Raw genomic sequence first — 13563 nt, forward strand, 5'->3', positions numbered from 1 at the left:
CTAATGGTTACAGCGATGGCTGGTGGAACATGTTCCTTTATGTGTTACTAAGGGAGTGACTGCCTCGTGTCCATTGTATTGTCTAATCCAGACTGCAGCTATTACACGTGGATCCCTGGATCACAGCGCGCTCTGTTATTACTATGTTATGTGCGGTCCGGTGATGCTGCTTGGAATCTATGAATAATATCTGACACAGAACTCTAATAGCCCCTGTATATGTATCATACACTGCATTACTGACCCTGACCTTTATCTTATATTATACTCCAGAGCTGCACTCACTATTCTGCTGCTGGTGCAGTCACTGTGTACATACATGACATTACTTATCCTGTACTGATCCTGAGTTACATCCTGTATTATACTCCAGAGCTGCACTCACTATTCTGCTGCTGGTGCAGTCACTGTGTACATACATGACATTACTTATCCTGTACTGATCCTGAGTTACATCCTGTATTATACTCCAGAGCTGCACTCACTATTCTGCTGCTGGTGCAGTCACTGTGTACATACATGACATTACTTATCCTGTACTGATCCTGAGTTACATCCTGTATTATACCCCAGAGCTGCACTCACTATTCTGCTGCTGGTGCAGTCACTGTGTACATACATGACATTACTTATCCTGTACTGATCCTGAGTTACATCCTGTATTATACTCCAGAGCTGCACTCACTATTCTGCTGTTGGTGCAGTCACTGTGTACATACATGACATTACTTATCCTGTACTGATCCTGAGTTACATCCTGTATTATACTCCAGAGCTGCACTCACTATACTGCTGCTGGTGCAGTCACTGGGTACATACATGACATTACTTATCCTGTACTGACCCTGAGTTACATCCTGTATTATACTCCAGAGCTGCACTCACTATTCTGCTGCTGGTGCAGTCACTGTGTACATACATGACATTACTTATCCTGTACTGATCCTGAGTTACATCCTGTATTATACCCCAGAGCTGCACTCACTATTCTGCTGCTGGTGCAGTCACTGGGTACATACATGACATTACTTATCCTGTACTGATCCTGAGTTACATCCTGTATTATACCCCAGAGCTGCACTCACTATTCTGCTGCTGGTGCAGTCACTGTGTACATACATGACATTACTTATCCTGTACTGATCCTGAGTTACATCCTGTATTATACGCCAGATCTGCACTCACTATTCTGCTGCCGGTGTAGTCACTGTGTACATACATGACATTACTTATCCTGTACGGATCCTGAGTTACATCCTGTATTATACCCCAGAGCTGCACTCACTATTCTGCTGCTGGTGCAGTCACTGTGTACATACATGACATTACTTATCCTGTACTGATCCTGAGTTACATCCTGTATTATACCCCAGAGCTGCACTCACTATTCTGCTGCTGGTACAGTCACTGTGTACATACATGACATTACTTATCCTGTACTGATCCTGAGTTACATCCTGTATTATACCCCAGAGCTGCACTCACTATTCTGCTGGTGCAGTCACTGTGTACATACATGACATTACTTATCCTGTACTGATCCTGAGTTACATCCTGTATTATACCCCAGAGCTGCACTCACTATTCTGCTGCTGGTGCAGTCACTGTGTACATACATGACATTACTTATCCTGTACTGATCCTGAGTTACATCCTGTGTTATACTCCAGAGCTGCACTCACTATTCTGCTGCTGGTGCAGTCACTGTGTACATACATGACATTACTTATCCTGTACTGATCCTGAGTTACATCCTGTGTTATACTCCAGAGCTGCACTCACTATTCTGCTGCTGGTGCAGTCACTGTGTACATACATGACATTACTTATCCTGTACTGATCCTGAGTTACATCCTGTATTATACTCCAGAGCTGCACTCACTATTCTGCTGCTGGTGCAGTCACTGTGTACATACATGACATTACTTATCCTGTACTGATCCTGAGTTACATCCTGTATTATACCCCAGAGCTGCACTCACTATTCTGCTGCTGGTGCAGTCACTGTACATACATGACATTACTTATCCTGTACTGATCCTGAGTTACATCCTGTATTATACCCCAGAGCTGCACTCACTATTCTGCTGCTGGTGCAGTCACTGGGTACATACATGACATTACTTATCCTGTACTGATCCTGAGTTACATCCTGTATTATACCCCAGAGCTGCACTCACTATTCTGCTGCTGGTGCAGTCACTGTGTACATACATGACATTACTTATCCTGTACTGATCCTGAGTTACATCCTGTATTATACGCCAGATCTGCACTCACTATTCTGCTGCCGGTGTAGTCACTGTGTACATACATGACATTACTTATCCTGTACGGATCCTGAGTTACATCCTGTATTATACCCCAGAGCTGCACTCACTATTCTGCTGCTGGTGCAGTCACTGTGTACATACATGACATTACTTATCCTGTACTGATCCTGAGTTACATCCTGTATTATACCCCAGAGCTGCACTCACTATTCTGCTGCTGGTACAGTCACTGTGTACATACATGACATTACTTATCCTGTACTGATCCTGAGTTACATCCTGTATTATACCCCAGAGCTGCACTCACTATTCTGCTGGTGCAGTCACTGTGTACATACATGACATTACTTATCCTGTACTGATCCTGAGTTACATCCTGTATTATACCCCAGAGCTGCACTCACTATTCTGCTGCTGGTGCAGTCACTGTGTACATACATGACATTACTTATCCTGTACTGATCCTGAGTTACATCCTGTGTTATACTCCAGAGCTGCACTCACTATTCTGCTGCTGGTGCAGTCACTGTGTACATACATGACATTACTTATCCTGTACTGATCCTGAGTTACATCCTGTATTATACTCCAGAGCTGCACTCACTATTCTGCTGCTGGTGCAGTCACTGTGTACATACATGACATTACTTATCCTGTACTGATCCTGAGTTACATCCTGTATTATACTCCAGAGCTGCACTCACTATTCTGCTGCTGGTGCAGTCACTGTGTACATACATGGCATTACTTATCCTGTACTGATCCTGAGTTACATCCTGTATTATACCCCAGAGCTGCACTCACTATCCTGCTGCTGGTGCAGTCACTGTGTACATACATGACATTACTTATCCTCCCTGTACTGACCCCGAGTTACATCCTGTATTATACCCCAGAGCTGCACTCACTATTCTGCTGCTGGTGCAGTCACTGTGTACATACATGACATTACTTATCCTGTACTGATCCTGAGTTACATCCTGTATTATACCCCAGAGCTGGACTCACTATTCTGCTGCTGGTGCAGTCACTGTGTACATACATGACATTACTTATCCTGTACTGATCCTGAGTTACATCCTGTATTATACCCCAGAGCTGCACTCACTATTCTGCTGTTGGTGCAGTCACTGTGTACATACATGACATTACTTATCCTGTACTGACCCTAATATCATCTTGGGGGTAACAATACATGAGTGAGATCTCTTCATAACCAGCAGTGTCAGTTTGGTGCCAGGATTAGAATAACGTTGAGGATGTTTGTTTTAATAATTCAGTTTGATGTTATGAGGTTTTGGCAGTAAACGATCCTGTTTTATAGAAGATGAGGAGACTCCAAGTAAACGGCTCTTGGCAGCGATTCTAATCCTTCTTCTCCATATATTTGCGGAGGACGTGTCACAATAGGAGCGCAGTAGAAGGGGCGCAGTGTTGGCCGTGATCATCCATAGATTTTATGGATAAAAAATGTAAAATAGATTTATAAATATAACTTTTTATGTTTGGTCGCTGCTCGTCTCCTGTATATCGTCTGTGCGGATTGTGAATGTAACTCAATGTTTCCTGTTCTGTAGGATTTTGCTAAGGACAGATATGGGGTTTCCGCCATGATTCAGTCTCAAGAGAAACCTGGTAGGTATAAGTAGTAATCAGATTATCAGGGTACAGGGTTTATCTACACTTTTATTTCGCTTCTGTACCTTCTATTAGTATCTGACACATAGAAAGAGAGATGAAACAGATCAGAGATGACAAGAATTGTGAGGTAACACATGCAGGGTCAGCTCTGCTATCCCTTTTTATAAAGATCTTATATGTCTATAGCTAAGTCTCTGCACGCTGCTGCTTGCTGGCAGGAAGTGCCTGTGTCTGAGCTGGTCTTGTAATGCAAGAGTGAGGGGCAGGAGGCAGAGAGCACTGCAGTGTGCAGACAGGAGAAGCTATTCAAGAGAAGAATCCAACCATAGTCAGAAGATTCGGGGGTTGGATCCAGGGACAACCAAAATTGTATACAGCAGGACTGATAGAGACAGGTTGGAATTATATCTGTGAAATGCTGTATTTTTGTTAATAACAGTGAATTAGAGAATGTGTTATTTTGAGAACATACAAGAAACTTGTCTTTGTGGGAGGAAAACTTCTTTAATGAAGAAACTTTTTAATGAGATAAAGCAGATTTTTTTTTCACATTTTATTTGCCAATTCTATTTAAAAAACATGTAATTAATACAAACTATTCTATCAAGTTAAAGTCATGAAAAACAATGAAAATGGTTATGGTATGTTAAGCGGTTCCATAGATATTGTCATGTAAAGAAGAACAGAACTGCAACAATGGACCTGGACATCCAGGTACCAATGACCCTTGGTTAGGAAAAGGTTAAGCAATCAGACCTGGCGCCTCTCCAGGTGACTCCTCTCCGTGGTATATTTGCTTTGTGGCACAGGGCGGCTTTGTTTCCTCTTTTTACGTCCTGCCTCTCATCATCTATGGCCGATATAGTGATACCAGGATATTTGGGTAAGGCCTCATTCACATGGTCGTTGGGAGACGTATATATACGTCATATATACGTCCCCCATAGGCTGGCAATGGGTGCACGGCGCCTTACGGAGCGGTACAGTGCCATGCCACGTGCGCCATGTTTCTCTATGGAGAGGGGTGGGGGTGAGCAGCGCTGACCCCCTCTCCCCGGCGGCGCCGTGTGCCCGCGTGCTACGGTACGGCGGGCACACGTGTGTGAATATAGCTTAACATTTTATATCCAGAATTTGCAGGTTGGAATCTGTCCCTGCCAATTCACAACGGAAAAGTAAACGGAAAATGTAAGTGGGGGGTGGGGGGAGGGGGCGTTGTTTCTGCAGAAAGATTGAACTTGCAAATAATTTTATTATTAGTGTCCCCGGAGCTATTTGGGGAATTCCTGCTCCGCTTTCTGCCCGGCGTGTCCCTGCAGGTAGCGCCCTCCGCAGATGGGTCTCACCTGTGCAGGTGTTTAGCACTGAGGAAAATCCTTAATGGGGGTTTTATTATTTATTTTATTAAACATAAATTTGGGGCGCCTTGTGCATGAATATGAGGCTGGAGACCGCAGAATAACACATGGAGGTCGTAGTGTCAGAGATGGCAGCTTTCACACCTCCCCGTGTTACATTCATTTCTGTGTAAGAAGCATCCTGACTGTTTGTTGTATCTGTTACTGGAAACCATGGGTGACAAAGTGTTCAGTATCACAGGATATACACGTATTGTCCTTCATCTGGGGCTGCTGCAAAACTACAACTCCCAGTGTGCCGTACTACCCCATGAGCCCCTCTAGAAGTGGTCCTAGAACTACAACTCCCAGCGTGTACTATTACCCCATGAGCCCCTCTAGAAGTGGTCCTAGAACTACAACTCCCAGCGTGTACTATTACCCCATGAGCCCCTCTAGAAGTGGTCCTAGAACTAGAACTCCCAGCGTGTACTATTACACCATGAGCCCCTCTAGAAGTGGTCCTAGAACTAGAACTCCCAGCGTGTACTATTACACCATGAGCCCCTCTAGCAGTGGTCCTAGAAATACAACTCCCAGTGTTCCCTATTACCCCATGAGCCCCTCTAGAAGTGGTCCTAGAACTACAACTCCCAGCATGTACTATTACCCCATGAGCCCCTCTAGAAGTGGTCCTAGAACTAGAACTCCCAGCGTGTACTATTACACCATGAGCCCCTCTAGCAGTGGTCCTAGAACTAGAACTCCCAGTGTCCCCTATTACCCCATGAGCCCCTCTAGCAGTGGGCCTAGAACTACTACTCCCAGTGTTCCCTATTACCCCATGAGCCCCTCTAGCAGTGGTCCTAGAAATACAACTCCCAGTGTTCCCTATTACCCCATGAGCCCCTCTAGCAGTGGGCCTAGAACTACTACTCCCAGTGTTCCCTATTACCCCATGAGCCCCTCTAGCAGTGGTCCTAGAAATACAACTCCCAGTGTTCCCTATTACCCCATGAGCCCCTCTAGCAGTGGTCCTAGAACTAGAACTCCCAGTGTGCCCTATTACCCCATGAGCCCCTCTAGCAGTGGTCCTAGAACTACTACTCCCAGTGTGCACTATTACTCCATGAGCCCCTCTAGCAGTGGGCCTAGAACTACTACTCCCAGTGTGCCCTATTACCCCATGAGCCCCTCTAGCAGTGGTCCTAGAACTACAACTCCCAGTGTTCCCTATTACCCAATGAGCCCCTCTAGCAGTGGGCCTAGAACTACTACTCCCAGTGTGCCCTATTACCCCATGAGCCTCTCTAGCAGTGGTCCTAGAACTACTACTCCCAGTGTGCACTATTACTCCATGAGCCCCTCTAGCAGTGGTCCTAGAACTACTACTCCCAGTGTGCCCTATTACCCCATGAGCCCCTCTAGCAGTGGTCCTAGAACTACAACTCCCAGTGTTCCCTATTACCCAATGAGCCCCTCTAGCAGTGGGCCTAGAACTACTACTCCCAGTGTGCCCTATTACCCCATGAGCCTCTCTAGCAGTGGTCCTAGAACTACTACTCCCAGTGTGCACTATTACTCCATGAGCCCCTCTAGCAGTGGTCCTAGAACTACTACTCCCAGTGTGCCCTATTACCCCATGAGCCTCTCTAGTAGTGGTCCTAGAACTACTACTCCCAGTGTGCCCTATTACCCCATGAGCCCCTCTAGCAGTGGTCCTAGAACTACAACTCCCAGTGTTCCCTATTACCCAATGAGCCCCTCTAGCAGTGGGCCTAGAACTACTACTCCCAGTGTTCCCTATTACCCCATGAGCCCCTCTAGCAGTGGTCCTAGAACTACTACTCCCAGTGTGCCCTATTACCCCATGAGCCTCTCTAGCAGTGGTCCTAGAACTACTACTCCCAGTGTGCCCTATTACCCCATGAGCCCCTCTAGCAGTGGTCCTAGAACTAGAACTCCCAGTGTGCCCTATTACCCAATGAGCCCCTCTAGCAGTGGGCCTAGAACTACTACTCCCAGTGTGCCCTATTACCCCATGAGCCTCTCTAGCAGTGGTCCTAGAACTACTACTCCCAGTGTGCACTATTACTCCATGAGCCCATCTAGCAGTGGTCCTAGAACTACTACTCCCAGTGTGCCCTATTACCCCATGAGCCTCTCTAGTAGTGGTCCTAGAACTACTACTCCCAGTGTGCCCTATTACCCCATGAGCCCCTCTAGCAGTGGTCCTAGAACTACAACTCCCAGTGTTCCCTATTACCCAATGAGCCCCTCTAGCAGTGGGCCTAGAACTAGAACTCCCAGTGTGCCCTATTACCCCATGAGCCTCTCTAGCAGTGGTCCTAGAACTACTACTCCCAGTGTGCACTATTACTCCATGAGCCCCTCTAGCAGTGGTCCTAGAACTACTACTCCCAGTGTGCCCTAATACCCCATGAGCCCCTCTAGCAGTGGTCCTAGAACTACAACTCCCAGTGTTCCCTATTACCCAATGAGCCCCTCTAGCAGTGGGCCTAGAACTACTACTCCCAGTGTGCCCTATTACCCCATGAGCCTCTCTAGCAGTGGTCCTAGAACTACTACTCCCAGTGTGCACTATTACTCCATGAGCCCCTCTAGCAGTGGTCCTAGAACTACTACTCCCAGTGTGCCCTATTACCCCATGAGCCTCTCTAGTAGTGGTCCTAGAACTACTACTCCCAGTGTGCCCTATTACTCCATGAGCCCCTCTAGCAGTGGTCCTAGAACTACCACTCCCAGTGTGCCCTACTACGCCATGAGCCTCTTGATCCTGTAGCTATGGTAGAAATAAAACTCCCAGTGTGCCATGAATCCTTCTACAATAGCTAGAGGATCACTAGTAGAACTACAACTCCCAGAATCTTAACATTATTTGACCTATCAAGCACTGGTTACCAGCCTCATGCAGAACTACAACTCCTTGTATGGGCTGCTTTATCATGAGTCCATAAAGTACTGGTCTCCAGGTGTTGCAGATCTACAACTCTTCGCATGTAATGAGCTCAACAGATAGAGAACTACATCTCCTAGCATGCACAATGCCCCATGCCTCCAATACCGCTTATCCCAACCCTGTAGTTCATCCAACTGTTGCAAAACTACTACTCCTACCATTCAAATATACCTCTTAACTCCCTACGCCTATTATCCCTACCCTGTAATTGTTGCAGAACTACAACTCCTAGCATTCAGCAATTTCATTCGACTCCATAAAGTGCAGGACTGGGCTCTTCAGCTGTTGCAGAACTACTACTCTTAGCATGTACTGTTATTACATGGCTGCATAAGGTACTAGGCTTCAGCAGTTGCAGGACTATAACCCCTAGCGTGCACAATTCCATATGACTTCGTAAAGTAGTTCTTTGTAGCTTTTGGAGAACTGCAATCTGTAGCAAGCACTGATTTCCCATGGAAGTCTCTAAAGTACTGATCTCAAACCTGTGGCCCTCTAGCTGTTGCGGAACTACAACTCTCAGGATGTTCATATAGCTCTTGACTCCCAAATGCATCCTGTAGTTCCTCAACTGTTATAGAACTACTACTCCTACCATACACTGATACCCCCATCCTTTAGCTCCGCATCTATTACAGAACTACAACTCTTATCATGCCCTGATATCCCGTTACTCCCTAAAGTACTTGTCCCCATCTTGTAGCTCCCCATCTATTACAGAACTACAACTCCTAGCATGCCCTGATATCCAGTGTCTCCTTAAACACGGCTCTCCAAACAGTTGTTTCAGAACTACAACTCCCAGTATCTTTCTTGCATCTCTCGGTGCTGTTGATTCTCATATAACCCGTTTTGCATAAAAACCGTATGTGTAGATGAGATGTGATTCATGGAGCGACCACAGAAAGTTGTGTGGGAGATGAAGGAGATACAACCCCCATCATGCGGTCTTCTTTATATCTTGTGTTTACATGGTGGTCTGGAGGCGTCAGGCTGAGGATCAGCGCACAGCAGAGCGCACATGAGAGGTGGCTGACCTGTGCATTGTATGCCATGTCTGCTATACATCCCGGGGTCATGGCTGTCCTGGTAGCCCTGGGGTCACCACTCACTGATTAACCATTGTATGACCAGAGCAGCGGTGGTCAGGTCCTCTGAGTATGTGGGGAACATCTTTAGGCCATTTTTACCTTCACTCCCCCCTGTGTTACCATTCCCAGCTGTTACAGGATTCCTTATTTCCAGGGGCCAGGGAATGGCATGGCGTCAGCATCTCCACATAAAACCAATGACAACGATGATTTCTCTTCTCCCCTCCAGAGAGGCTTCTTGTGAAAGTGAAAGACCTGACTCCAGAGAAAGCTGACGAGACGGTCTGGGTCAGAGCCAGGGTCCACACCAGCCGAGCAAAGGGTAAGCGCGTGTATTTCCAGTGCATGCCGGCGCGTTTCACTGACTCTTTCATTGATAACACTTCTATTTCCATCCATTATCCCTTCGAACACCATCAAAAGCGATCATCACAAAACAGGGGCACTTACTCGTTACAATTATCTTTTTCAATTATGCTAATGAGCCAGGGGGGCTCTGGGAGTGTTACTAGAGCCCCTCCGTGTTGTAGCTTCTCAGGCTCTCGCTCCTCCTTCAGCACTTCTTCCACATCCCTCTGCCACCTGCTGCACACAGAGGGAGAGAGTGTAACAGCCCTTCCTTGCCTTAGCTTCATAGACTGTTACACTGTTTCACCCTCCCATTTGCTCCACCCCCTTTCCGTGTGCTGCTGCCATGAGATTACATCAGGCAGAGGGAAGAAGGAGAAGGTCTGAGGCAGCAGAGGGCAGACAGTAACAGCCTGTGCAGCTGTAGCACAGAGGGGCTCTGGCACCACCTAAAGAGCACTTCTAGCTGATTTGCATAATTTTTAAAGTTGATTTTAGAAGGAGGCCATGGATAACAGATAGAAGAAGATCGCCACAGTCCCGTTGCCTGGATCTATGAGTAATGTCCCTGGTTTATCATGATGGATTTGGATGGTAGATTTCCTGTAACTCCATACATGCGATGTTATTTGTTGTAACGTTGTACGGTAGCTTGCGCTCAGCTCACACGCATTAGAATAAAACAATAGCGTCTACAATTCGTTCCATTAGTGCAAACCTTCCGCTGTGGGAGGAGCAGAATTGTATGTACAGGAACTTCAATGAGTCACTGACAGCAAGCAGAGATCTAGACACGCAGAGGATATGACACAGAACTTCTTGTTATAGAGGGTTAATACAGGAAACTGCATTTCATTCACAATAATTATTTTTGGTTCTTTGTATCTGGAACATCATTATAAAAAATACAGTGTTAAGGTCGGAGCAGTCCTGTGAACGTGGGAGGAAAATTCAGGATCCTAAACTTTGCAGCAGTAAGACGATGCCCCCCCAATCACCCGGCCACCCAGACTCTGCAGGCGTGCCGCTCATTTCCCAAATGTCATGTTATTTTAGTCTTACAAAATAAACATTCTCCACCTATACCAGCCCCGGGAGCCATTGTGATGGAGACGGGTATGTGCCATTACTGATCGTCACCCTGATGAGTGACGGGAAACGGGGCGCTCGCCTGCACCGCACCAGACTGACCCGAAGAATCGCCAGATACTGGATTATTACTATGTACAGTGTTCAAGAGATGCAAGGGCAATGTCTCCTTACCTACAGCCCTATTGAGGATAGGGATCAAAAATCCCATTAATATTTAAGTTGAAAAACCCCTTTTAAATTAATAATTTATGAATTTTAACCCCCATAACACTATTACCCCCCACCTCCACCCAGATAGGGGATAAAATGTCCTTTTTAGAAATCTGTTTATAAGAACTTTCCTCCAAAGAGTCCGATTTTTCCAGAGATGAGTCAAGTTTTGAGGCTGCAGGGTCACTAGTAATTGGTGGGACCCATTCAGCAGGTTATTCACTAACCAGGAGAAAAACCTACTGTGATCGTAGTCCCGCAACGTGTGAGCATGAGCCTACCCCTTCCCAACCCTTGTTGCATTTACACAAAGGTATGGGGGAAATATATATGCCGTATATACGTCCCCCACACACCGCAATGGGCAGACGGTGCAACGCCGTGCGCTGTGTATTTCTATGGAAGGGTGCGGGGTGAGCCGGGCGCCGACGTGTGCCCGTCGTGTGTTGCAGTCCTGTGTGCACAGCGGCCATTGCTGTGTCACCCAGCCCCCCCGCCCCCTCCCCGTTATGAGATTGGACGTCTTTATATAGCGGTGTTTTTTCTATATACGGTTGTTTCTTTTTTTCGAGTCCATTCTTTTGTTTGTGTATGTTGTGTAACAAGTGTTACAATGCACCTGTATGTGGTTTCCTCTCCGCAGGAAAGCAATGTTTTCTGGTCCTGCGTCAGCAGCAGTACAACGTCCAGGCCCTGGTGGCGGTGGGAGAACGCGCGAGCAAGCAGATGGTTAAGTTTGCTGCCAAGTAAGTAAGCAATTCTATCCTGTTGTCAGAGTAAACAATGGTGAGAACCCTGTCCGCCAGGGTCCGGGCCATTTTCACACATTCACATCAATGCTCCGTTTGTTTAAGGAGGAGAAGAAGAAGAAGAAGAAGGAAGGGGGAGGGGGGGCACTTATTTAAGATTGTCACTTCACCCTCGCATTGAATACATTAAGCTCACAATGGACTCCAGACCTAAAATTCATTGGAAGCCGATGAAGCGGCAGTCTATCCAGCAACCGGCCACATTGCCTTTACAGCACACACAAAAGACCTGGAATAGGGGGGAACACACAGGAGGCTGTATATATGCAGATTGGGAAAGTTTTTGCAACTTTTCTAGAACTTATTTACCAGACTGTAAAATCTCTTAAAGAGAACCTGTCCCCAGGTTTTACCACACTAAACTACTAGCCCCCTATTAGGATGGTTATAAAATGTTTCCCATTCATTTGAATTAGCAGTTCCCCCGTCCAGCCACTGCAGAGAGAATGGAGCTGTTTTTTCTGTTGACACCAGGCAGCGATTGCTTCGTACAGATGAGGGTTTTCCTCTTTCCCCGAATACTATTTTACCATTGAGTTCTATGTGCGAGCAGTATGCAGTCAGCTCCACCTAGTGGTGGCTACTGGCATCAATCTGTAAAGTATATTCATAGCAGAGCCTCACTATTACACTTGGAATATATATCCTATGTCCTGGACGATTCTCTTTGTTCTTACTCAAGGCTTTGACAAGGAACAGTTCATGAAAGCAGCAATGTTCTGCAGAGAGACCCCGGGGCCGGGGCTGTGGTTGGGAATTCCCGGCTGCTTACGCCCTACGCGACGCTCAAACCACAAATCTGTTAAATAAATTACCCTTAGAAATCGGATTATTTTCTTCCCACATCTGCAAATAAAAGCCATAAAATTAACGGTAAATTTTATTTTAGTTCTGTTATAACTGGATGCAATGGGGATTTCCTCTGCCTTCATCATCATCATCATCGCTTCTTCATCTTCTATAGGGGTATCACCCAGTGGCCCCTAAGCCACAGACACAGTGTAATTAATGGTACATAGTAATAGTGTGTGGCCCTGTTACAGATTTAGCCTCTGATAGGTTAAAGGGTGTTTTCCAAATTTAGAAAAAAAAACACCTCAGTTGTGTATCAAAATGAAACAAATACTGATACTTACCTCTTCCGAGGTCTCCCTCATTGAAGATGCAGCTCCTTAGTATTTCTGCAATTGATGATCACATACATTGGACACATAATGACTAAAGCAATCACTGGCCTCATCCGTCACGTCTGACTGTATTGCACTTGACCATTGAGGCCTGTGAATGTCTGAGTTATCACGTCTACGTGTGTATGATGTCGCCTCTCCCTGGCTGCCTAGATTGGTGCATAGAAGAGGAGATACTCAAATCCACAGTGGGAAAGGGGTCTGAGACCCTCACTATTGAAGCACCAGGTCTCCTGGGAAAGTGATTTCTCATTAAATCATGTGGCTATTCCATCATTTTAGGGTTCACTTATCCGGAGCAAGGAGAGATCATAGGGTCAATTTAGTGCTGTGGCTTCCTCTCTATTTTCAGTGGGGTCCCAAAGTCACACCCGCACCACAGCGATGGCTTATCCTAACAATAAAACTTTACTTTATGATATGGGAAAACCCATTTAAAGTTATTCAGCCAGGTGCCACTTTGCGGTAGCGAGTAGGGGGGACCCCATTCTACTTCTAAGTAGAGATCCCAAATGTCAGCCTGTGCACAGAAATTTTTAAAGGGAACCTAGTTTTACCCCCAAAAAAACTACTGGCCCCCTCAGGTCAAGTATGA

At 46.1% G+C, this 13563-nt stretch overlaps 1 protein-coding gene across 1 annotated transcript in view; it reads left to right on the top strand.

The window, feature by feature from the left end:
* The window catches only part of DARS1 (aspartyl-tRNA synthetase 1), a 68342-nt gene that overhangs the window by 16678 nt on the left and 38101 nt on the right, over positions 1-13563 (top strand). The window contains exons 4-6 of the mRNA XM_072122245.1: positions 3851-3908; positions 9552-9644; positions 11616-11718. Of these exons, the coding sequence (XP_071978346.1) occupies positions 3851-3908; positions 9552-9644; positions 11616-11718 (254 nt within the window). The remainder of the gene's footprint in view (positions 1-3850; positions 3909-9551; positions 9645-11615; positions 11719-13563) is intronic.

The sequence above is a fragment of the Engystomops pustulosus genome, chromosome 8 (assembly GCF_040894005.1).
Source record: "Engystomops pustulosus chromosome 8, aEngPut4.maternal, whole genome shotgun sequence".
Taxonomy (NCBI): Eukaryota; Metazoa; Chordata; class Amphibia; order Anura; family Leptodactylidae; genus Engystomops; species Engystomops pustulosus.